Source organism: Desmodus rotundus, chromosome 3, assembly GCF_022682495.2.
Source record: "Desmodus rotundus isolate HL8 chromosome 3, HLdesRot8A.1, whole genome shotgun sequence".
Classification (NCBI taxonomy): domain Eukaryota; kingdom Metazoa; phylum Chordata; class Mammalia; order Chiroptera; family Phyllostomidae; genus Desmodus; species Desmodus rotundus.
Window position 1 is genome coordinate 86150462 of NC_071389.1, and position 23083 is coordinate 86173544.

Below are 23083 nucleotides of genomic sequence, written 5' to 3' on the forward strand. Positions count from 1 at the left end.
TTAATCATGAAATGCTTCAAAAGTTGAAAAGTTGCAATATGAGTAATATTTTTACAGCAATATTTTAAAATGGGAATGAGAAGTACTAAAAGAACAAGTAAGAGGCCCTTTATTAGATTTTAAATTTCATTTTTTTATTCTTATATTACTTATATACTCTACATTTTTAATCATTTTTCTCAAATAAAAATATGAAGTAAAGGTAATATGGAAATACTTCCCTATGCAGAAAAGAGTTAACGGTGAAGGCCACAGATTACTATCCTTAGAAAGGCCTCCTTTCAAGACTGGCCATTGGCTATGGGCTAGGAAGTTGACCAGTAAACAGTCCCTTACACTGACTGGTATAAAACTTTCTATAAATGGTAAGACACTTCCATCCTTTCGGGAATCTGGAATTTGGATACGTGCTGGGCAGAGACTGCCTACCTGACCAGTCCCCAATAAAAACTCTGGACTACGAGGCTGAGGCCAGCCTTACTGGTGGATGACATCTCACATGTGTTGTTACAGCCCACTGCTGAGGGAGTGAAGCACATACTATGTGACTCCACTGGGAGAGGACTTTTGGAAGCTTCTGCCTGGTTTCACCCAGACTCCTCCCCATGCACTTGTTTCCTTTAATGGCCTTTTTCTGTATTCTTTTGCCATAATAACACATTAGTCACTAGAACAACTATATGCTAAGTCAAGATTATGAAAAACGAGGAAGGCTAAGAAACTATCACAGACCAAAGACTAGAGACATGAAAATTAAATGCAATGTGGTACCCTAGAGTAGATCCTGAAACAGAAAGAGGACTGTAAGAGAAAAACTGGTGAAATCCAAATAATATCTGGTGTTTCATTAATAGTAACATACCAATGCTGGTTTCTTAGTTTTTAACCACTGTAGCATGGTAATATAAAACATTAACAATGAGATAAAAAGGGGAACAGTATAGAAGAACTCTCTGCACTCTCTTTACAAATTTATTGCAAATCTAAAAACAATACAAAATGAAATGTTTATTTAAAAAAAGATTAGAAAAAACTGTGGGGGGCTGAGGCGGCAGGAGAAGCTCCCAGCCTCACAGGGGAGTTCATTGGAGATACCCATGGGATCCTAGAATGCACACAAACCCATCCACAAGGCAATCATTACCAGAAGGGCCCCATTTGCTTATGGGTAGCGGCAGAAGCCAGCTGAGAGCTGAGCAAGCAGCATTTTCCCTCTCAGACCCCTCCCCCACAGACAGTACCACAAGGCAGTGTTGTGGGTTGCCCCACCCTGGCCAATAGCTAAGGCTCCGCCGCTTACTACATACAGGTGTGCCAAGACAAAAGAAAATGACTGAAATGAAAGAATGGATCAAAACTCCAGAAAAAGAACTAAGCAACAAAGAGATAGCCAACCTATCAGATGCAGAGTTCAAAACACTGGTAATCAGGATACTAACATAAATGGTTGAGTATGGTCACAAAATAAGAGGAAGAAATGAAGGCTATGAAAGTGAAATAAAGAAAAATGTACAGGGAACCAACAGTGAAGGGAAGGAAACCAGGATTCAAATCAACAATTTGGAGCAGAAAGAAGAAATAAGCATTCAACTGGAACAGAATGAAGAAACAAGAATTCAAAAAAATGAGGAGAGGCTTTGGAACCTCTGGGACAACTTTAAGTGTTACAACATCTGAATCATAGGGGTGCCAGAAGGAGAGAAGGGAGAGCAAGAAGTTGAAAACTTATTTGAAAAAATAATGAAGGAGAATTTCCCCAATCTGGCAAAGGAAATAGACTTTCAGGAAGTCCAGGAAACTCACAGAGTCCCAAACAAATTGGACCCAGGGAAGCACACACCAAAGCACATCATAATTACATTACTCAAGATTAAGGAGAAAGAGAGAATCTTAAAAACACCAAGAGAAAAGGAGACAGTTACCTACAAAGGAGTTCCCCGAAGACAATCAGCTGATTTCTCAAAAGAAAGCTTACAGGCAAGAAGGGGCTGGCAAGAAGTATTCCAAGTCATGAAAGGCAAGAACCTACATCCAAGATTGCTCTATCCAGCAAAGCTGTCATTTAGAATGGAAGGGCAGGTAAAGTGCTTCCCAGATAAGGTAAAGTTAAAGGAGTTCATCATCACCAAGCGCTTATTACATGAAATGCTAGAAGGACTTATGTAAGAAAAAGAAGATCAAAACTATGAACAGTAAAATGACAACAAACTCACAGCTATCAACAACTGACCCTAAAAAAAAATAATAATAAGCAAACAACTAGAAGAGGAACAGAATCACAGAAATGGAGATCACACAGAAGGTTATCAGTGGGGAGGGAAGAGAATGGAGGAAAAGGTACAGGGAATAGGAAGCATGATTGGTAGGTACAAAATAGACAGGGGGAAGTTAAGAATAGTATAGGAAATGGAGAAGCCAAAGAACTTACATGTACAACCAACTGACATGAACTAAGTGGGGGAATGCTGATGGGAGGGGGGATGCAGGGTGGAGAGGAATAAAGTAGGGAAAAAAAATTGGACAACTATAATAGCATAATCAATAAATATACTTTAAAAAATAAAAAAGACAGGTAAATTTGATTTAAGGGGTTAAGAAATTAATTATGTTGCCAGGGATTTGTTTTATTTTGAGCCATTCTTATGGAAGAGCTGTAGCCAGATTTTTATTCTTCCTATTTTTCCATATTAAAAAATTTAAAACTTATACAAAAGTTGAGAAAATAAAAGTCATTAAGAGTTATTACTATTAATGGAAGGAGCACAGGTCTAGGCAGTAGGTGGCTTGGTCTCTTTTCTTTTCTTTTCTTTTTTTTTCGGTTGTGTCCAGTTTTTATTTTTATTTATTTATTTTTTTTATTGTTATTCAATTACAGATGTATGCCTTTTCTCCCCATCCCTCCACCCCACCCCAGCTGAACCCACCTCCCTCCCCAACCTCCACCCTCCCCCTTGGTTTTGTCCATGTGTCCTTTATAGTAGTTCCTGTAATCCCCTCTTCCCACTGTCCCTGCCCCCCGCCCCCCTCCCCCCCGCTCTGGCTATTCTTAGATTGTTCTTAACTTCAATGTCTCTGGTTATATTTTGTTTGGTTTTTTCTTCTATTGATTATGTTCCAGTCAAAGGTGAGATCATATGGTATTTGTCCCTCACCGCCTGACTTATTTCACTCAGCATAATGCTCTCCAGTTTCATCCATGCTGTTGCAAAGGGTATAAGCTCCTTCTTTCTCTCTGCTGCGTAGAATTCCATTGTGTAAATATACCATAGTTTTTGGATCCACTCGTTTGCTGGTGGGCACTTCGGTTGCTTCCACTACTTGACTATTGTAAATTGTGCTGCTATGAACATTGGGGTGCACAGGTTCTTTTGGATTGGTGTTTCAGGGTTCTTAGGGTATAATCCCAGCAGCGGAATTGCTGGGTCAAAGGGCAGTTCCACTTTTAGTTTTGTGAGGAAATTCCATATTGTTTTCCACAGTGGCCTCACCAGTCTGCATTCCCACCAACAGTGCACTAGGGTTCCCTTTTCTCTGCATCCTCTCCAACATTTGCTTGTGGATTTGTTTATGTTGGCCACTCTGACTGGTGTGAGATGATACCTCACTGGTTTTAATTTGCATCTCTCTGATGGCTAGTGATGCTGAGCATCTTTTCATATGTCTCTGGGCCCTCTGTATGTCTTCCTTGGAGAAGTGTCTGTTCAAGTCCTTTGCCCATTTTTTAATTGGGTTGTTTGTCTTCCTGCAGTGGAGTCGTGTGAGTTCTTTATATATTTTGGAGATCAGGCCCTTGTCTGAGGTATCATTGGCAAATATGTTTTCCCATACTGTTGGTTCTCTTTGTAATTTGGTGCTGTTTTCTTTAGCCATGCAGAAGCTCTTTATTTTCATGAGGTCCCATTTGTTTATTCTTTCCTTTATGTCCCTTGCTTTAGGGGATGTGTCTGTGAGGATGTTGCTGCGTGGAATGTCTGAGATTTTCCTGCCAATGTTTTCCTCAAGGACTTTTATGGTGTTACGACTTATATTTAAGTCTTTTATCCATCTTGAGTTTATTTTCGTGTATGGCGTAAGTTGGTGATCAAGTTTCATTTTTTTGCACGTAGCTGTCCAGATCTCCCAACACCATCTGTTGAAGAGGCTGTTTTTGCTCCATTTTATGCTCCTGCCTCCTTTGTCAAATATTAATTGACCGTATAGACTTGAGTTTATTTCTGGGCTCTCTGTTCTGTTCCATTGGTCTATGTGCCTGTTTTTATGCCAGTACCAGGCTGTTTTGATTACAGTGGCCTTGTAATACAGTTTGATATCAGGTATTGTGATCCCTCCCGCTTTGTTCTTCTTTCTCAAAATTGCTGCAGCTATTCAGGGTCGTTTATGGTTCCATATGAATTTCTGAAATGTTTGTTCTATATCTGTGAAATATGTCATGGGTACTCTAATAGGGATTGCATTGAATGTATAAATTGCTTTGGGTAGTATGGCCATTTTGATGTTAATTCTTCCAATCCATGAACATGGTACATGCTTCCATTTGTTTGTGTCTTCCTTAATTTCTTTCTTCAGTGTTGTGTAGTTTTCTGAGTACAGGTCTTTTACCTCCTTGGTTAGGTTTATTCCTAGGTACTTTATTTTTCTTGTTGCTATATCAAATGGGATTTTTTTTCCTGAATTCTGTTTCTGCAGTTTCGTTGCTGATGTACAGGAATGCCTTTGATTTCTGGGTATTGACTCTGTATCCAGCTGTTTTGCCAAATTCATTTATTAGGTCGAGTAGTTTTTTGGTGGAATCTATAGGGTTTTCCATGTACACTATCATGTCATCTGCAAACAGTGAAAATTTCATTTCCTCCTTTCCAATTTGGATGCCTTTTATTGCTTTTTTTTGTCTGATTGCTGTGGCTAGGACTTCCAATACTATGTTGAATAGGAGTGGTGAGAGAGGGCATCCTTGTCTTGTTCCTGATCTTAGTGGGAAAGCTCTAAGTTTTTGTCCATTGAGTGTGATGTTGGCTGTAGGTCTCTCATATATGGCCTTTATTATGTTGAGGACTGCTCCCTCTATTCCCACTTTGCTGAGTGTTTTTATCAGAAATGGGTGCTGTATCTTATCGAACGCTTTTTCCGCATCTATTGATATGATTATGTGATTTTTGTCTTTGCTGTTGTTGATGTGATGTATTATGTTTATTGATTTGCGAATATTGTACCATCCTTGCATCCCTGGGATGAATCCCACTTGGTCATGGTGTATGATCTTTTTAATGTATTGCTGGATGTGGTTTGCCAATATTTTGTTGAGGATTTTAGCGTCTATGTTCATCAGCGATATTGGCCTGAAGTTTTCTTTCTTCGTGTGTCTTTATCTGGTTTTGGGATTAGGATGATGCTGGCTTCATAAAAAGAGTTTGGGAGTCTTCCATCAGTTTGGATTTTTTCGAATAGTCTGTGAAGGATAGGGGTTAGCTCTTCCTTAAATGCTTTGTAGAAATCTCCTGTGAAACCATCTGGTCCAGGGCTTTTGTGTGATGGGAGTTTTTTGATGACTGCTTCAATTTCCTTTGCTGTTATTGGTCTGTTCAGGTTTTCTGCTTCTTCTTCATTCAGTTTTGGAAGATTATATTTTTCTAGAAATGTGTCCATTTCATCTAGGTTTTCAAATTTGTTAGCATACAGTTCTTCATAGTAATTTCTTACAATCCTTTGTATTTCTGTGGTATCAGTTGTAATCTCTCCTCTTTCATTTCTAATTCTGTTTATTTGGATCCTCTCTGTTTTCTTCTTGATGAGCCTACTTAAAGGCTTGTCAATTTTGTGTATCTTTTCAAAGAACCAGATCCTGGATTCATTGATCCTTAGGATTGTGCTTTTAGTCTCTATGTCATTTAGTTCTGCTCTGATCTTGATTATTTCCTTCCTTCTGCTTGCTCTGGGCTGTCTTTGTTGTTGTTCCTCGAGTTCTTGTACCCGTAGGGTTAGGTTGTTTGTTTGCACTGTTTCTAACTTCTTAAGGTAGGCCTGTATTGCTATGAACTTCCCTCTCAGGACTGCCTTTGCTGTGTCCCATAGGTTTTGGGTTGTTTTGAGTTCATTTTCATTTGTTTCCAGGAAGTTTTTGATTTCTTCCCTAATCTCGTTCTTGACCCATTCATTGTTTAATAGCATGCTATTCAGTCTCCATGATTTTGAGTGTTTTGGGTTTCTTCCTTTGGGGTTGGTTTCTAGTTTCAGTCCCTTACGGTCAGACAAAATGCTTGATATGATTTCAATTTTCTTGAATTTGTTGAGGCTTGCTTTGTGTCCTATCATGTGGTCTATCTTTGAAGAAGTTCCATGGACACTTGAAAAGAATGTGTATTTTGCTTCTTTGGGATGAAAAGCTCCGTATATATCAGTTAAGTCCATTTCCTCTAGGGTATTGTTAAGTGACACAATATCTTTGTTGATATTTTGTTTGGAAGACCTGTCCATTTTTGATAGTGGGGTGTTAAAGTCCCCTACTATAATTGTGTTGCTGTCAATATCTTTCTTGGAATCCTCCAAGATTTTCTTTATGTATTTGGGTGCTCCTATGTTGGGTGCATATATATTGACAATGTTTATGTCTTCTTGGTGGATTCTTCCTTTGAGTATTATGAAGTGACCTTCTGGGTCTCTCTTTATGGCCCTTGTTTGGAAGTCTATTTTGTCTGATATGAGTATTGCTACCCCTGCTTTTTTTTCCTGTCCGTTTGCTTGGAAAATTTGTTTCCAGCCCTTCACTTTCAGTCCGTGTAAGTCTTTTGTCCTGAGATGGGTCTCTTGTAGGCAGCATATGTGTGGGTCATGTTTTCTTATCCATTCACCTATTCTGTGTCTTTTGATTGGAGCATTTAATCCATTTACATTTAAGGTTATTATCGATAGGTAGTTATTCATTGCCATTTTTTCCTACCTGTGTTCCTCTGTCTTTCTCTTTTCCTTTCTTTCCTTAAAGCAGTCCCTTTAGCATCTCTTGCAGAGCTGGTTTGGTGGAGCTGTATTCTTTTAGACTTCTTTTGTCTGGGAAACTCTTTATTTGGTCTTCTATCTTGATTGAGAGCCTTGCTGGGTAAAGTAGTCTTGGTTGCAGGCCTCTGGTTCTCAGTACTTGGAATATTTTTTGTCATTCTCTTCTGGCTTGGAGCGTTTCCATTGAGAAGTCAGTTGCTAACCTTATTGGGGCTCCCTTGTATGTTACTTCCTTTTTCTCCCTTGCTGCCTTTAAGATCCTCTCTTTGTCTTGGAAATTTGCCATTTTAATTATGATGTGTCTTGCAGTGGATCTCTTTGGGTTCCTCTTGCTTGGGACTCTCTGTGATTCCTGGATTTGGGTGACTTTTTCTCTCCTCAGATTAGGGAAATTTTCCATCATTACTTTTTCAAACAGGTTTTCTATCCATTGCACTTCTTCTTCTCCTTCTGGTATTCCTATTATACGGATATTGTTATGTTTCATGTTGTCCTGCATTTCCCTTATTGTCTCTTCATTCTTTCTGAGCCTCTTTTCCTTTTCTTCCTCTTTCTGGGTGTTTTTTTCTACTTTGTCCTCCAGCTCGCCGATCCGATCCTCTGCTTCATCAATTCTGCTTTTCATTCCTTCTACTGTGTTCTTCAATTCAGAAATTGTATTCTTCATTTCCTCTTGGTTCTTGTTGATAGTTTCTATTTCCTTTTTCATGTTGATATAGTTTGCAGTGAGTTCATTGTAGTTTCCTTGTAGTTTCTGGTAGTTCTCTTTGAGCTCAGAGAGCTCAGTGAGCTTCCTGATGACCATTGCTTTGAACTCAGTATCTGATAGTTGACTTGCCTCTTTTTCAGTTAGCATTCTTTCTGAGACTTCCTCCTTTCCTTTCATTTGGGAATTGTTTCTTTGTCTTCCCATTGTTTGTGATACTCTTCTTGTTGGCCTCTGCTGCTTAAATTGCTCTGTTCTGACTCCCTGGGTTTATGGTATGCACTTCTATGGTAGAATGCCAATAGGATTCGGTGGTGCTGTCTCCTTAATCTCCTGTGCTCACTGGTCTTGAGCTGATGTTTATGGGTTTAACACGGTCTAACTGTAGTCTTTTCAGCACTCCAGGTTTTGTTGTCTCACCTGTGGGAAAAGGAGAAAGGGGGGAAGAAAGAAAAAAAAAAAAAAGGGGAGGAGGGAAAAAGGAAATAGAAAAGGAGGAAAGGAAGGGAGGAGGGAAGAAGGAATAAAGAAAGATTGGAGGCAAGATAAGAAGGAATTTTAACAAAAATTAAAACATAGAAATAGATAAAAGAAGGCAGGAAGAAGACATAAAAATGGTAAAGGATGGGAGGAAGAAGGAATGAAAAAAAAAAAAAAAGAAAGAGAGAGGAAGAAGGACTTCAGGGGGAAAGGAGGAAAGGGGAAAAAAAAAGAAAAATCTTCTGCTGGCTTTAAACCGGTCAGGTTAGTTCTGCTGGTCGTCCTGTCTGTGCAACGGGAGGGGGTGGTTGGAAGGATTGGTTTCACTTTTCTCCCTTCCTGGGCTACACTCTTCACTGTTGTTCAGCCTGCAGTCTCCCCTAGCCCTGCAGCTCCCCTCTGCTGGGTGTTCTGCCTTTGTCTTAGAGAGCTAGTAGGCCCTGCTGGGCTCTGTGCGCAGGTGTTAGGTAGGCGTTGTAGGTGTGGTCCCTGGCAGGCAATCAGGCAGTTGATCAGCCAATCCAGCAGCTTTGTTCTTGGGACGCGCACAGTCGGCGGATTCAGCCGCCTTAGGTTTAGGAAGCTCGCAAGCGGCTTTGTGCTTGGCGAGCGCGCAGCCAGCCGAGCCAGTGGCCCTGTGCTTGGGAGGCTGATCCAGCCGCCCTGGGCTTGAGTCTCTCGGGTGGGCGGGGCCGCCCTGGGACTGAATCACGCGGCACTCGGTTCCGAGGTTTTGGGCCTGTGGTTGGAGCAGCTAGCTTCTGCTCCAGATGCTCTCGGGGGTTTCAGGTGTGGGCGCCCCTCTGGGGTTTCAAGTATGGGCCGCCGTTCGCTAATCTGCGTGCACACAACCCGGCCTCAGGTGAGTGCCGGGGCTCCGGTGCTGCTTATCCCGCGCTCGAAGTCCAGGGGCGGAGGGGGGAGGGGCGCCAGGGGCCGCGGCTGCTGCCGAGAGTTCTCTAACTAGCCCCTGAGTGTCTCTATTTTCTTTTTCTTTTTGAGAAATTCCTCCTTTTCAAGCCCCCCTGGTCCAATCAAGCACCTGGCTGCTCACAGCTCAGCCTGGCCCTCTCCCAAGACTCCTGCAGCAGCCCCTGCGCCTGGGCTGGCGCTTCTGCCGCCCTTGTACCGCATGGACCTGGGTCCTGGGTCCCGGGTCCCGGGTCCCGGGGACCTTATTGTCCTTAAGCACTCTTCTTACCGTCAGATCTTTCAATGTCCTCTATCTTTGGTCTCTGATCTTCATATATGCTGGAAAACTGTTGGCTGTTCGCTCTGCTCCTCAGATCAGCTTGGTATTTTCCTGGCGTTGAGGGGAAGTGGACTCCACTCCCACCTATGTTTCCGCCATCTTCCTCTTGGTCTTTTTTCTTAACTGCTGATGTTATTCCTCAAGACTCAGATCAGACACTCCCACTCCATCCTCCAGGAAGTCTTCCTGTCTCCCAGTCCCCACCTCTAACACCCATCCGCGGGCCAGAAACCCTCAAAGACCCAGGGCATAAGTACTGAAATCATTTATATGCCAGAGCAGGCAACAGAACTAGAGTCCTATCAACAAGCTTCATGGCTGATTTTGTTCCCTCTGTAACGCTCCATACATCTCCCTACCCACATCCTAGATTCTTTTGAAGCAAATCTCAGAATATAGTTGAAACAAATTCAACTATAAATATTTCAGCATGTACCTTTAAAAGACAAAAAATCCTTTTGAAAAAAGATACAATAAGACCACCTCTCTTCTCTCTCTCTCACACATGAACTCAACCAATCTTTCCCCAAATCTTTATCATTAAAAATAAAGGTTAGTATCCCCTTGAATGTCCCAAAAATGTTTTAATCCTCCAGTTTGTTTGAAGCACAGAGGGCCCCAAAGCAGAGAGGCCCACTCCAAGACATATCATAATTAAAATGCCATATGTTAAAGATAAAGTGTGAATCTTAAAAGCTGCAGAGAAAAGTAGTTAGTCACTTACAGGGGAGTTACACTAAGGCTGTCAGGTGATTTCTCAAAAGAAACTTTGCAGGCTAAATGGGATTGGCAAGAAATATTCAAAGCCATGAAAAGCAGGGACCTACAGCCAAGGCTGCTCTACCCAGCAAAGCTATCATTTAGAATCAAAGGGCAGATAAAGAGCACCCCAGACAAGAAAAAACTAAAGGAGTTCATCATCACCAAACCATTATTATATGAAATGTTAAAGAGACTTATTTAAGAAAAAGAAGATCAAAATTATGAACAATAAAATGGCAAAAAAAATACATATCAACAATTGAATCTAAAAAACAAAATAAGCAAACAATAAGAACAGGGACAGAATCATGGATACAAAGAATGTTTTGATGGTTGCCATATGGGAGGGGGCGTGGGGGAATGGGTGAAGAGAAGAGGGGAATAAGAAGTACAAATAGGTAGTTACAGAGCAGCCAGGGGGATGTAAAGTACAGTATAGGAAATGGAGTAGCCAAAGAAGTTATACTCATGACCCATGGACATGGACAATGGTGGGGGAGGGGGGAATGCTTGAGGGCATGGGGGTTGCTGGATGCAGGGGGGCAAGATGGTAAAAATTAGGACAACTGTAATAGCATAATCAATAAAATATAATTAAAAAAGCAAAATCTAAATAAGATTCTTATATTGTAATTGGTTACTGTGTTTCTCAAATATTTTTTAAGCTATAGATTTGTCCCCCCATCACTTCCCCCCCTTGCAATTTATTGAAAAAAAAAATGTGAGTCATTTGTTCTGCAGTTTCCCACAGTCTGTTTTTTTGCTGAATGAATCCCTATGGTGTAATTAAACATATTCTTTTGTCTCTTCCCTGTCCTGTAAATTGGTAGGTAGAACTAGAGGCCTGATCAGATTCAGGGTTTTATTTTTTGTTCATAAAAAACATTTCAGATGTGGGTTGTGTACATCTGACAGGATGTTGCTAGCATCCCGCCTTCATTTACCAGCAGGAGTACCATAAAGAGAAATTTTCCCTCACTGACTATTTGGTTATTACGAGGACTGCTCACATATGAAAGGCAAAATAAAACACTGGGTCATTTCCCTAAAACAATGATTTGGTTCCCTAGTATTCTCTGAAGGTTTTTGTTTTTACATATTTCTGTGTAACTCAAAAATTAAAAATACTTGAAAATTTTCATCCATTACAAGTATTTCGCCTTACTGGTGCTTAAACTGCCCTGTCTTTGTCCAGTAAGCACCTATTCAAGTTGACTCTGGACTGCGTTAGAGCAAACTCTATTGTTCTTTAGCAGTTTCTTTCCTTTCTCATATAACCTGATGCCCCAGGCTCATCTCGTACATTTCCTGGCCCAGACCTGGAATCAATAGTTCTCTAAATACCACTAGTATTTTAAAGTAGTATTTAGAGATTGAGCACTAGGGGTGCTCACTGCTACAGGGCTGGTCATTATTTTTAGGCCCTTCAGTGGACAAGACTAGGAAATAGGTTTGTTTTTAAAGAAAAGATACATTTTAAGTTCATACTCATAGTCAAACTTAATTTCCGGACTACAGAGTTTTTAATTACCCTCCTCTGTCTTATCTCTTTAAAATCCACAACATTTGCTTTATCACCAATTCAATCAAATTAACAATACTAGCATCAACAAAATGATTAGTGAAAAGTTTTTTGTTTTGGATTTTTTTTGTTTTCGAGGGATATTCCACAAAGAATGTACAGTCAAATTACTGTTTTCAAGTTACTTGGAATAGCCCTAGCCTGTGTGGCTCAGTTGGTTGGAGCATCTTCCCGAAAACGTAAGATTGCAGGCTCATTTCCCTGTCAGGACACCCCAGTCAGTATGTACTGGAGATAAACAATCAGTGTTTTTCTCTCTGTCTCTCTGATAAAAAAATGTCCTTAGCTGAGGATTTAAAAAGAAAATACAGTTACTTGGAATAACTTCTCTCTGCGTGGCAATGCCAACATCTACAAACGCAGGTTTGCTTTATTACAGTTTTTACTTGGGAGGAATTGCTCATTAAAATTTAATTTTATTTTAATTATGAAAAATATTTACATGGCTCCAAAGTTATATCTCTAAAAATGTATATATATATTCAAAAGGTCTCACTTCTATACCTATCCTTTACATCCTATTCCCTCTACCACTCTCTCTTTAGGTAATTATTTAAATTTTTTTATTCTACCATTGTTTTAAGTATAAGGATATGCACCCACGTCCACAAACATTCACACACATACACCCACACACATGTGTATGTATATACACATGCATATATAAAATGTACATAAACATATATATAAGTATACACATATTTTTTCAATTCTTAAAGAGAAACATGATATACAAACCTTTCTTATTTCACTTTATAAGTGATTCATAACTACAAACAATGTATATAATCTTTATGTGGTCATGTGGTCTATTTATTCTAGTATTTAGAAAAGTTGACATTTTTGCTTTCATGATTATGTTGATACTAATACTTTATGGTCCCCACTTTTTTGGCTGTTGTCTACCAGTTGCCTGCAATAAGCGGTATTAGTAGATTATTACCTGTTCCTTCCCTACCCCTTCCATCTCCCTCAGGACCCAATTTGAAATAGTATCCTTTCACTCTCACCAAATATTTATAAGGCAACAAATAGGATATTCTACGTTTTACCTACCCTCCCCTCTCCTTCCATGTTTTGATAGACTTATCTATCTACACCGTCAGAACAGAGCTATGACACGTCATACTGTCTCCCCTATAACCACAGTTTAGTTTGAGTTCTATAAGTAAATATATACTTAATGCTTACGAATTGTCATTAGGTAAGAGTGTCTCCCATCATTTTGTTGTCTAAAACTAATTCTGTTGATTATGTAATAGACTCCTCGGGAAAGGCTCACGGGAACAATACTCCCAGGGTCCTTGCATGACCCTAACAATGTACCTGTGTTCCCTATACCTAGGGGTCAGTTTGGTTAGACAGAAAACCCCTGTCTGTTACTCCACTGTCTTCTGCCTTAAGATAGGTAAATCTGTCAATAATCATATTTTTTTCAACTAATAAAGGGTTTAGCAATTTTGTTGGGTTGCCCAAACAATTTTTTTTTCTATGAAGTCCAACAGATTTATTTAAAAAATATCTCAGTGTTGGCTGTTCTGGGTTAATTGTCCCTGAATGCAGTACATCCTTTAATAAAATGTCATTAATATTTTTATTCCAGTAAAGTTTTCTTGAATTGTAGTTTTTACATTTGTTCTATTACATTGTTTTGATTTTCTTCTCTAGGGACTCATTATTATGCATATATTGGATATTCGGTATTTATATTGACTACTCGTTTTTCTGGAATTCTTTTTATATCTTTAGATATGTCTTTCAAATTTTAAAGTTTATTTTTAATGTCACTTAATTCATTGTTATTCATCCTTATGTCTCTCTAGTTTTAATTTTTAAAATACTTTTTAAATTTTCTTTTTACTGATATTTTTCACTTTACCTTTTATTTTTTCTATTTTATCCAATCATTTATGAGTTTTTATAATTCTGACATATACCATTCTTTCCTTCCTTCTATAATTTTCTTACGTCTCCAAGCTCATTTAAAAACATTAGGTTACAAAGACTATACTTTCAGGGATCATTTCTATAGTTTGTTAAAAACATTATGTTACAGTTTTCATGTTTCTTTGTGCTCATATTTTTCTTACTTTCATTGCCTTAAAGGACATTGTTTGGTCTTCATCCTCTAATAAATTTGTATGGGATTTGACTCTTGCTTAAAAACTGAAAATTTGTTTCCCTTGGTCTTTAGAAGGGAGGAGTGGTCAGGACATGCCTTTCTAACTTGGAAATTCTAAAACTCCCATTTGTCTGTTTCAGAAAGTATTCACTTTCCTATAGTATCTCCAGAGTGCAAGACATTGTTCTGAAAAGGTTTTGTGAGTTTCAAACTCACAGACTGCTTGCTTCAACTCCAGGAGACTTTCCTGTGGTTTGCTAGCACTCATAAATTACAGCCTGTGAAGAAGCCCCTTCCCAGTTTCTGCTGCTGTTCTCAGACTGGCCCATCAAGTTTCCAAAGATACCTGGTGGTAATTTTGAGGTTTTCTAGCCCTCTGCTTTCTCTCCTCTTCTTCCTGCAGTTTCTAATACCACAGAAGCTTTTTAGCTCTTGGTGATTTGGTCATTTTGTGTTATAACTTTTCCCCTGGTTTTATAGATGTTGCTTGGTATTGCTATCCTAATTCTATTTTTATAAACAGGAAGAAATAAAACACTACACCACAGCTACTGCCATCTTCTCCAGATGGCACTGGAATTTGAAAGAATCAGGACTGGAGAGTTAAAAAAAAATAAGACTAGAGATTATTTCATCCCTTATAGTAGATTATTATGATACAAGAGAATGATACATTTCATAGAGAAAGACAAGAAAGAAAAGACAGGGGAGTTCTACAGCTCCATTCCGAGTACAGGTCTTACTCAAGAATCCCCTTGAAATTGCACTCAAATTGAATATATATGTCCTCTGTTTTTCTGGGGGGAAAATTCTCCAAGGAGTCCATGACCTCCTAGACTTAAGAACCACTTATTTAAAGAGTAAATTCTTGTAACAGGTGAATTGGTAGCCACTCATTTTAGTAAGTGAATTTGTAGTCTTACCTCTCTAACAGCCTACTGATGACAATAATTAATTTAAACTACAATTAGGCCCAATGATAGTGTTACATGAGACAAGATGTCAGAAATAGTCTCTACCCTTAAACTTACCATCTGGTATGTGCCTGTTTGGTTTTTTTGTTTTGTTTTAAATCCTAACCTGAGGATGTATTTATTGATTTGGGGGAGAGAGAGAGAAACATTGATCAGTTGCCTCCCATGAGCACCCCAACCAGGAATAGAATCTGCAACCTAGGTATGTGCCCTGACAGGGACCGAACCCACAACCTTTGCTGGGGTATGGGACAATGCTCCAACCAACTGAGCCACCTGGCCAGGGCTGTGATTGTTTTTATACTGATATTTTTGACTAAGGCATACTACTGACATCTATTACAAAAGGAAAACTATAAGCTAACATCTTTTTATTTATATATTCTTATTATTTCTGAGGTGAAAATTCTCAAAACAAATATTGGCACTAATGAAACTTGGTTTCCAATGTGTAATATCCCTAAAAAATTCATATACAGTTAATTTTTCTTAGGTTGACAGTAATAACAAGTGCTTATGTAATATACTTAAAACAATGCCTGGCAACTAAGCACTTAAAAATGTTAGCAATTATTAATAACATTAGTACTATAACATTAGTATTAGTTACTATAATATTTACATTAAAAATTTACAAAGGGGGGTAGGATTGAGGGTGGGAAGTGGGGATGGCTGGGGTGATGGGGAGTGGTGGGCAGAAAATGGAGAGAAGTGTACGTGAACAAAAAAAGTGTGAAAAATGAAAATTTAATTTGAATCAAAGAAAATGTATCAAAGAAAATGAGAAACCATTTAAATTTTTCTTTCAATTACAAAATTGATCAGTATTCCAGATTTAAACCTTTTTTTTGTGCATATATTTATTACATGCTACATGGGATAGACTTTATACTGATATTTAATAATCTGACAGTTACTCTAATAAGCAAACTAAAAAATGAGAGGTCGGGATATCAAGTGAAATTCTAGTTTGTCCTGCCTTCTAAGGGATTTCCTCTCTATCAATTTAACTTACGTTCAAACTCATCGACACAATCTGTCCCAACTCCTATAATTACTATACTTACTTGAATACTGTTTTTGCTTCTAATTTTAATAATCTATTTTTTTCCCTATCTGGATAACATCTGTTTTTCTTTCTCAGTTCAAACATCACCTCCTTTATGAAAATTTTCCTTCCCTCTCTGTTGAGAGTTGGTTCCTCCTCTGTGATCTCAAGTACTTTGTGCTTATTTTGTCATAATTCCACCCTTAAAACTCTTTGTTTAATGTCTTTCTTCTCTCTAGTTTATAAACTTCCTGGAGGTAGAGACTGTTTCTTACTTATTTTTATATATCTACTGTGAGAGAGAGTCCTGGCTCTCCTCTCCTCTCCCTCTTCCTAGCAGCACCCAAGTATCATTAGGAGCGGTAAATTTGCCTGTAACAGAGACTGCTAGATGTTTCCCACCTGCCTTCCTTTTTGCTACATGAAATGCACATGTCAAGGCTGGAGCTCCCAAAGACAACTTAAAAATATAACTTATACAACTTCCAATACAACTTCCAAATATAAGGATAAACACCCCAGGGAGGTAGAAGAAAAAAAATCAGGGGGCAGGGGAAGCTGACATCATAGAGCCACCATACCAGCATAGCTCCGGGTATTGTGAGAGAAATATACACACTTGCTAAAGCTACTATTTTTCAGATATCTGTTACTAGTAACTAAACACATTTCTTACTGATATACCTGGGTACTCAATAACTATTCAATAAAGCATTCAAAGAACAAAATTTGCTAAAAATAAAATATGAAACTGGAACAGGACCATATACCCCATAAGCAAGCACTTTATAAATGCCGACAACATAGGTCTCTCCTCTGTTCTTCGTGAGAGAGAGGCCATGACATCTCCTTATGGCTAGAAAGACAGTGGTGCAGAAGGCAACGCCTCTTCCCACCGACACTACCAAATTGGTGCTCACTGGGATCTCTGTTCACAATGGTCACTGGAATCAAGGGGATAAAAGATTTGTATAAAGCCAGGAGGACAGTCAATGTCCAGAAATACTAGCAAACACACAAAAAAGAAAGCTTAAAATAATATATAGGGTATCAGCACTTCAATAATTTAAGTAATGCTGCCACCATGTGGCATTTATTCCCTTCTTTTGGAGATAAAATTTTACACAGAAAAAGATGATTGTTGCCATGTGCGTTAACTTTTTTAAACATATAAACTATAAACAACTTTAGTTTCAAATACTAGCCAGTTTTTCTTAAAGGGAACCACAATTAAATGGTATAAAGATCTACTGATAGCTCTGCTTTCATCCCTTTCTGTCCGACCATGCAAGCCTGGGTAAAGAGCACTTGGACTAATTAGACTCAGGGGGTGTTATTGTTTGGACCAACATAGAAAAGAATCGTAAATAATGCACATATCCTTTTAACTCTAAAGTCTAAAATGCTTTCAGCTTTTCTCCACCAAACCCTCAAGAAGGCCAACTGGGGAGGGTCACTGTGTGAAAAGACTGGATCACGTATATTTCAAGAAAAGAAAATATATTTAGTTGAAGATAATGGCTGAAACTTTGCTGATAAAATATTTTTGAGCCCTTCAGAGACTGTTTTTCAAAGACATTATAAGAATGCCTTGCTTCATGCATTAGTTCCTGACATTGTCGCACACAAATTCAATGCTTAAGACATTTAGATGACCTTGTATCTATCATACCCAGGGTGAAAATTTCATTCTTTAGTAAACATATTCTTCAGATAATGCTTGTCCCACTTGCTTAGTAAATCCCTATTTTCCCTAAGACATGAAAAATTGAACCCAAGTTCATAAAAATTACTGCAAATTCTGAATTAATACATTTTTATTTGATTGTACTCACTACCATTTTCTTTTGATAAATTACCAACATTTGTCAAATATCTATATACCAGGAATTTTTTTCAAACAATATTTCATTTAACCCTCAGTATATATTATATATTATTATTGTTCCCATTTTTAAAGTAAGAAAACTAAGCCTCAGTAGAGCAAGTAATCATAACTAGTAAGAAGAGTACCAGGACTTAACTCAGATACATAAAGCTCCGTGGCCCATGTTTTTTCTGTTCTTCAACACAGCCTCCTCTCCAAAAAGATCTTTGAGGGCTTAATAATCCAGAATGCAGACACAGCTGTTCCTCAGTATAATGGAGGACTGGTTCCAGGAACCCCTCAGATACCAAAATCTGAGGATGCTCAAATCCCTTACATGAAACGGTATAGTATTTGCATATATTCCACACACAGCCACCCAAATACCTTATATCATCTCTACATTACCTAAAATACTAATGCAATGTAAGTGCTTTATAAATAGTTGTTATACTGTATTGTTTAGGGAATAACAACAAGAAAAAATCTGTACACGTTCAGTATAAACACAACCATCTTAGGCTTAAGTATATAATACACACCAACGACGTTACTTTTTTGCTGAATATTTTCAATCCATAGATACAAAACCCATGGAAACAGAGGGCCAACTGTAATTCATCTCCTTTTAGACACATGCTTCTGGCAACTACCTTCATCCTAGTTAAAAATGCCAAGTGTGGCTCCATTGGTTGGAGCATCATCCCAAAACCAAAGGGTTGCGGGTTCAGATTTCCAATGAGGGCACATACATAGGTTGCAAATTCATTTCCCCAACAGGGCACAAATGATCCCCAGTCTGGGCATGTACAGGAGGCAACCAACCAATGTTTCTCTCTCATATTGATGTTTTTCTCTTTCCTTTCCTCACTCCCTTCCTTTCCCTCTGAAAAATGTCCTCAGGTAAGGATAAAAAACAAAATAAAAAAAGAGGTATTGACTTCAACAGGAAGTGAGCTCTTAAATAGAACACACTCAAGCAGCATAAATGTGCCACTTCTTCTGTCTTCCATACAAGGCTCAGTTTCACAGAAAGTATCTACATTGTTTAAAGAACACTGAGGAAGTACAGTGACACCTGTATTCTAGGGATCACTCAGCCACTACTTAGCTGCATGGCTTTTCACACATTGCTTTCCATCTCTGGGCGCAGTTTCTAAGAAGGGAGGAAACTGAATTAGAGAATCCGTTGTTACAGAATTCTATGCTTCTTTAACTGTAGAGTAGATCTTTAAAAGTATATTAAAAAAATTTAATAGTAATTATTCAGTACTTCAAATTAACCAGACTGGCAAAAAAGATGACTTATGAAAAATGATTTATGATATCACTGGATGTTGAAAACCCAAGTTTTAGTCCAAGCTCTGCTACTCATTTTTTTGAATCATATTAAGCACCTACAATGCACCAGACATTTTTGGGGGCATTTTGAGTACAACAGAAAATAAAAAAGGTAAGTCCCTATTATTCTCATGGTGCCTATATTCTAATGAAGGAAGACAGGTAATACACAAGTATGTAACAAGAAAACTATCAAGTAGTTATAAGAGTTTATGGTAGGCTGAATGCTGAGATGGCCACCAAGACACCACCCCTAATGTACGCAGACCTCCTTTCAGTCATTGAACCAAACCCTAGTCTAGGTGCTGCTGTGAAGATACTCTGCAGATACATTTTAGGTCCCAAATTAGTTGACTTTAAAAAAGGGACATTATCCTCAGTGGGTCTGACTTAAATCAAGTGAATCCTTAATGGGGAACCAATTACATATGTGCGAAACAACAGTAATATGAAATAGGACGGCAGGTTGGTGCATCAGTATTGCTGGAACAGAGCATGCAAGGCAGGGTGGGGCAAGAAAGCTAGAAAGGTACGTAACAGGTCACAGAACAATGCTTGGACTCTATCCTGTAGATGGAAAATATTATCAAAGAGTTTTAAAAAGTGAAATAATGTCAGACCACTCGCAGCAGGGTAAAGATTGGATTTGTCTGGGTTCATAAAGCAGTCACATTAAGTTAGAAGAGCTAGAGATTTACGATATAACATCTACAAGACCTGCTCACTGAACATGAGAGAATACCTAAGGATGATTCTCATGTTTTAATTTGAGTGCTGAAGTCCCAACTGAGAAAAAACATAGAAAATGGGTCTGGAAAAGGCCAATCAGTCTTTAAGGTCTCCCACCCCCCACCCCGCCACATCTCATTATAGAGATGAAAAAAACTGAGATCGACAGACATTAAATATGCCAGAGTAGGCAACAGAACTTGAGCCAAAGTCACCTGTTGCCTAGTCTTGTGCTGCTTCCATTAATAGTAGTAACTCTTAGTTTTATTTTGTAAACTTTATAAGCACATGAAATCAGAAATTTTAAAACTAGAAAATGTCCCTTCTGTATATGAACACAGTAACAATTAGGGAAGTATTTTTACAAAATAAGTTTTAAATACTCACTTCAAATTCTTTCACAAAATAACGGATTTCACCTTGAATAACTGGCTTGTGATCTAACAGTCTTGAATGAATTTCTCCAAGATCTATAAAGACAAAATAAAATTCAAGATCAATCCATGTTAAGTGACACAATCTCTAGCATGTTTTACTCTTCCTGTTTCCCACAAAATATGAAGGTTAAAATCTAGTTTAGATAATGAATTAAGAGGAAATCTTTTCATCCACTGTCAGTAAATTGATACAAATACTTTTGAGAGCAATGTGGCAATATCTAATAAAACTGAAGACATGTATGCCTAGCAATTTCATGCCTACTATGTACTCTAGAAAATCTCTTACCCAAACAAAGTAGACACTTATAAATGAATATAACGTCAAATGCCAAATGAGACATTTATAAGCAAGTGTAATGTCCAAAGAAAAAGGGTACAACTTAAACATACTCATGATGGAACACTATTAATCAACAGGTAAAATAAATACACTAGAGTTACACTTATTAACATGGATGAATTCCACAAATATAATGTTATACACAAAAAGGTTTCAGTAGGACAAAACTATTTACATAAACTTTCAAAATATGCAAAAGGACACTTCCTTTTGCCATACATACAGGAGCAATACAACTATAAAGAAATCTGTGAGAACAACAAATACCAAATTCAAGACAGCAGTTACCTTTAGAGGAGGGAGAGTAATGCAATTAGAGCAAGATACACTGTGATCTTTTAATGTTTATTTATTAAGATTGGTGGCCAGTGTTCACGATAAAGTCTTGTCCTTTTTGATAGGTCTGAAAAAGCCATCATTAAAGAAAAAAGTTCTGAATTTTAACTGTTTGGGAGAGTCATTCTATTCATTCTACTTAGTAACAACTATATAGTTTAAGAAGTAAACCTCAAAATTCCCTGGAGGAGTTAAATCCCCAAATAAGAACATGTACCATTCAGGTTCACTCATTGGTATAATCTGTTCCTCAAATTTCTTATTTTTGCAGACATGCAATGGGGCAAATTTCCATTCTCTATGTTAATGAGTTTTATTAGGATATGTCATGGGAAGTATACTAAGTAAAAATATATAAATGAAAGTATTACTTTTGCTTAAATACTTAAATGGTTCATTAACTAGAACAGTTCTCTGAGAAGATAATAGTTCATCTTTAAAAAGTTCTACTTAGTTCTAAGCTCGGGAAACAGATAAAATGAAGTTACACAGATTCCTTTACCTCTGATCTTCTGGTAGCCTAGAGTATACACACACAAATTACAAATGCCCAAGTGAGGGCTATGCTATGCAGAAATTTCCGGACCCCATTTAACAAGAGAATATATTTGCAAAGAGTATCTATTCACATCTCAACAAACACCTGTGTCTGGCTAAGAGGTTAAAGTCTCAGGCTCCTTAGAAACCACGTAAGGGCCTCCATGGTCTGGCTCCAGCTTCGTCGTCGACCTGTCAGCAATTTTGAACTACCTGCAGTTTTCCAAACACACCACACTGCCTCATTCATAATACTGTCACCACCTGGAACCATTCCCCATGGAACCATTCCCCAACTCCCTAATCCCTGCGCTCTCCCTTCAAAACTGCTCAGACACTGTACTTCCTTAAAATGTTCATTAATTCTATTTAGCTTCCTCCTAGGTTTCCAGGAGCGTCCGTACTTTATGTTCCCAAAGCACTCAGGATATATACTTTCATCACACCACTTATTATGTTGTCCTAAAATTATCTCTATCCGCCAGCAATTATCTACAAGACCAAAGTATTTACACTGCCCACAGTGCATATAATGAGTTAACATATAATTGTCTATGTGACTCAGAAGTCATTAAGTTTTGTTGATTTGTTAAGTTTTGTTGACCTACTATACAAGAGAAGCATTCTTTTGTTGTTTGATGTAAGACAAAAGATGTCATCTTTTGTTCTTCCAAAGTCCATACTCTACTGTGGGAGTTAGACACATATCCCGTCATCCCAAAGATAGGATAATCACTTTAATTAAAGACCAATATGCTATGGGACTAGGGAACAAGGAGGAACACAGTACATTCCAGATCTCTCCTTATCTAATAAAAGATGCTTTTTGCCCCTGGCCCTAAATTCAGATGGATGCCTTTAATGTAATATGTGGAGCTTTGTGTATGTTAAGGAACAATTTACTGCCTAGCAATTTTTCCTAATACCCTCAGTGTCACCAGATGTTGTTCGTCCTCACAACTTAGCGAATCACCCCCTTTTCCATCCCTGCTTGCCTCACTTTGACTACATCGACAGTTCATCACATCTCTCTATAAACCACTCCACACAGAGTCGATTCTCATTATTTGCAGTAGTTATGTTTATAAAGTTGCCACAAACACAGAACTAGAGAATACTGAACAATGCTCCTAAAAGAAACACAGGATAGGTTTCTGCAAGCCTCTTGCCACATTTTTGCCCACCAAAACACCATCTCTGTCATACAGGTTTACCAAGGCCCTTGTGAAACACACCAGCCTTCGTGTTGAAGGTCTACTCTTCCAATAATACTGTTTCCTGTATAACACTCAGCAGGTATTTTTAAAGTTCTTCTACAGCCTCCTGATCTGCAGAACCTGCTTCACCGCAAGTCTAACATTTTTCACTCTGTACCACTTTTGGAAGTTCCAGCCAGCACTAGCAGAGGATTTAACATTTTCCTGACCGTTGGTAATTGACTATAAATTTCTTTGCTTTTGAACTGCACAACAGTGCTGTCCACTATGCTTTCTCCCTAAGTCACCATCTCATAAATCCACAAATTTAGCTGCTCTTCCATTGCTTCATCACACACCATGAATGTTACCTTGGCACTT

At 38.3% G+C, this 23083-nt stretch overlaps 1 protein-coding gene across 2 annotated transcripts in view; it reads right to left on the reverse strand.

Moving 5' to 3' along the window:
* Positions 1 to 23083, reverse strand: part of BLOC1S5 (biogenesis of lysosomal organelles complex 1 subunit 5) — a 48655-nt gene that overhangs the window by 22384 nt on the left and 3188 nt on the right. For both annotated transcript variants that reach the window (XM_024552298.3, XM_024552299.3), the window contains exon 2: positions 20241 to 20323. In XM_024552298.3, the coding sequence (XP_024408066.1) occupies positions 20241 to 20323 (83 nt within the window). The remainder of the gene's footprint in view (positions 1 to 20240; positions 20324 to 23083) is intronic.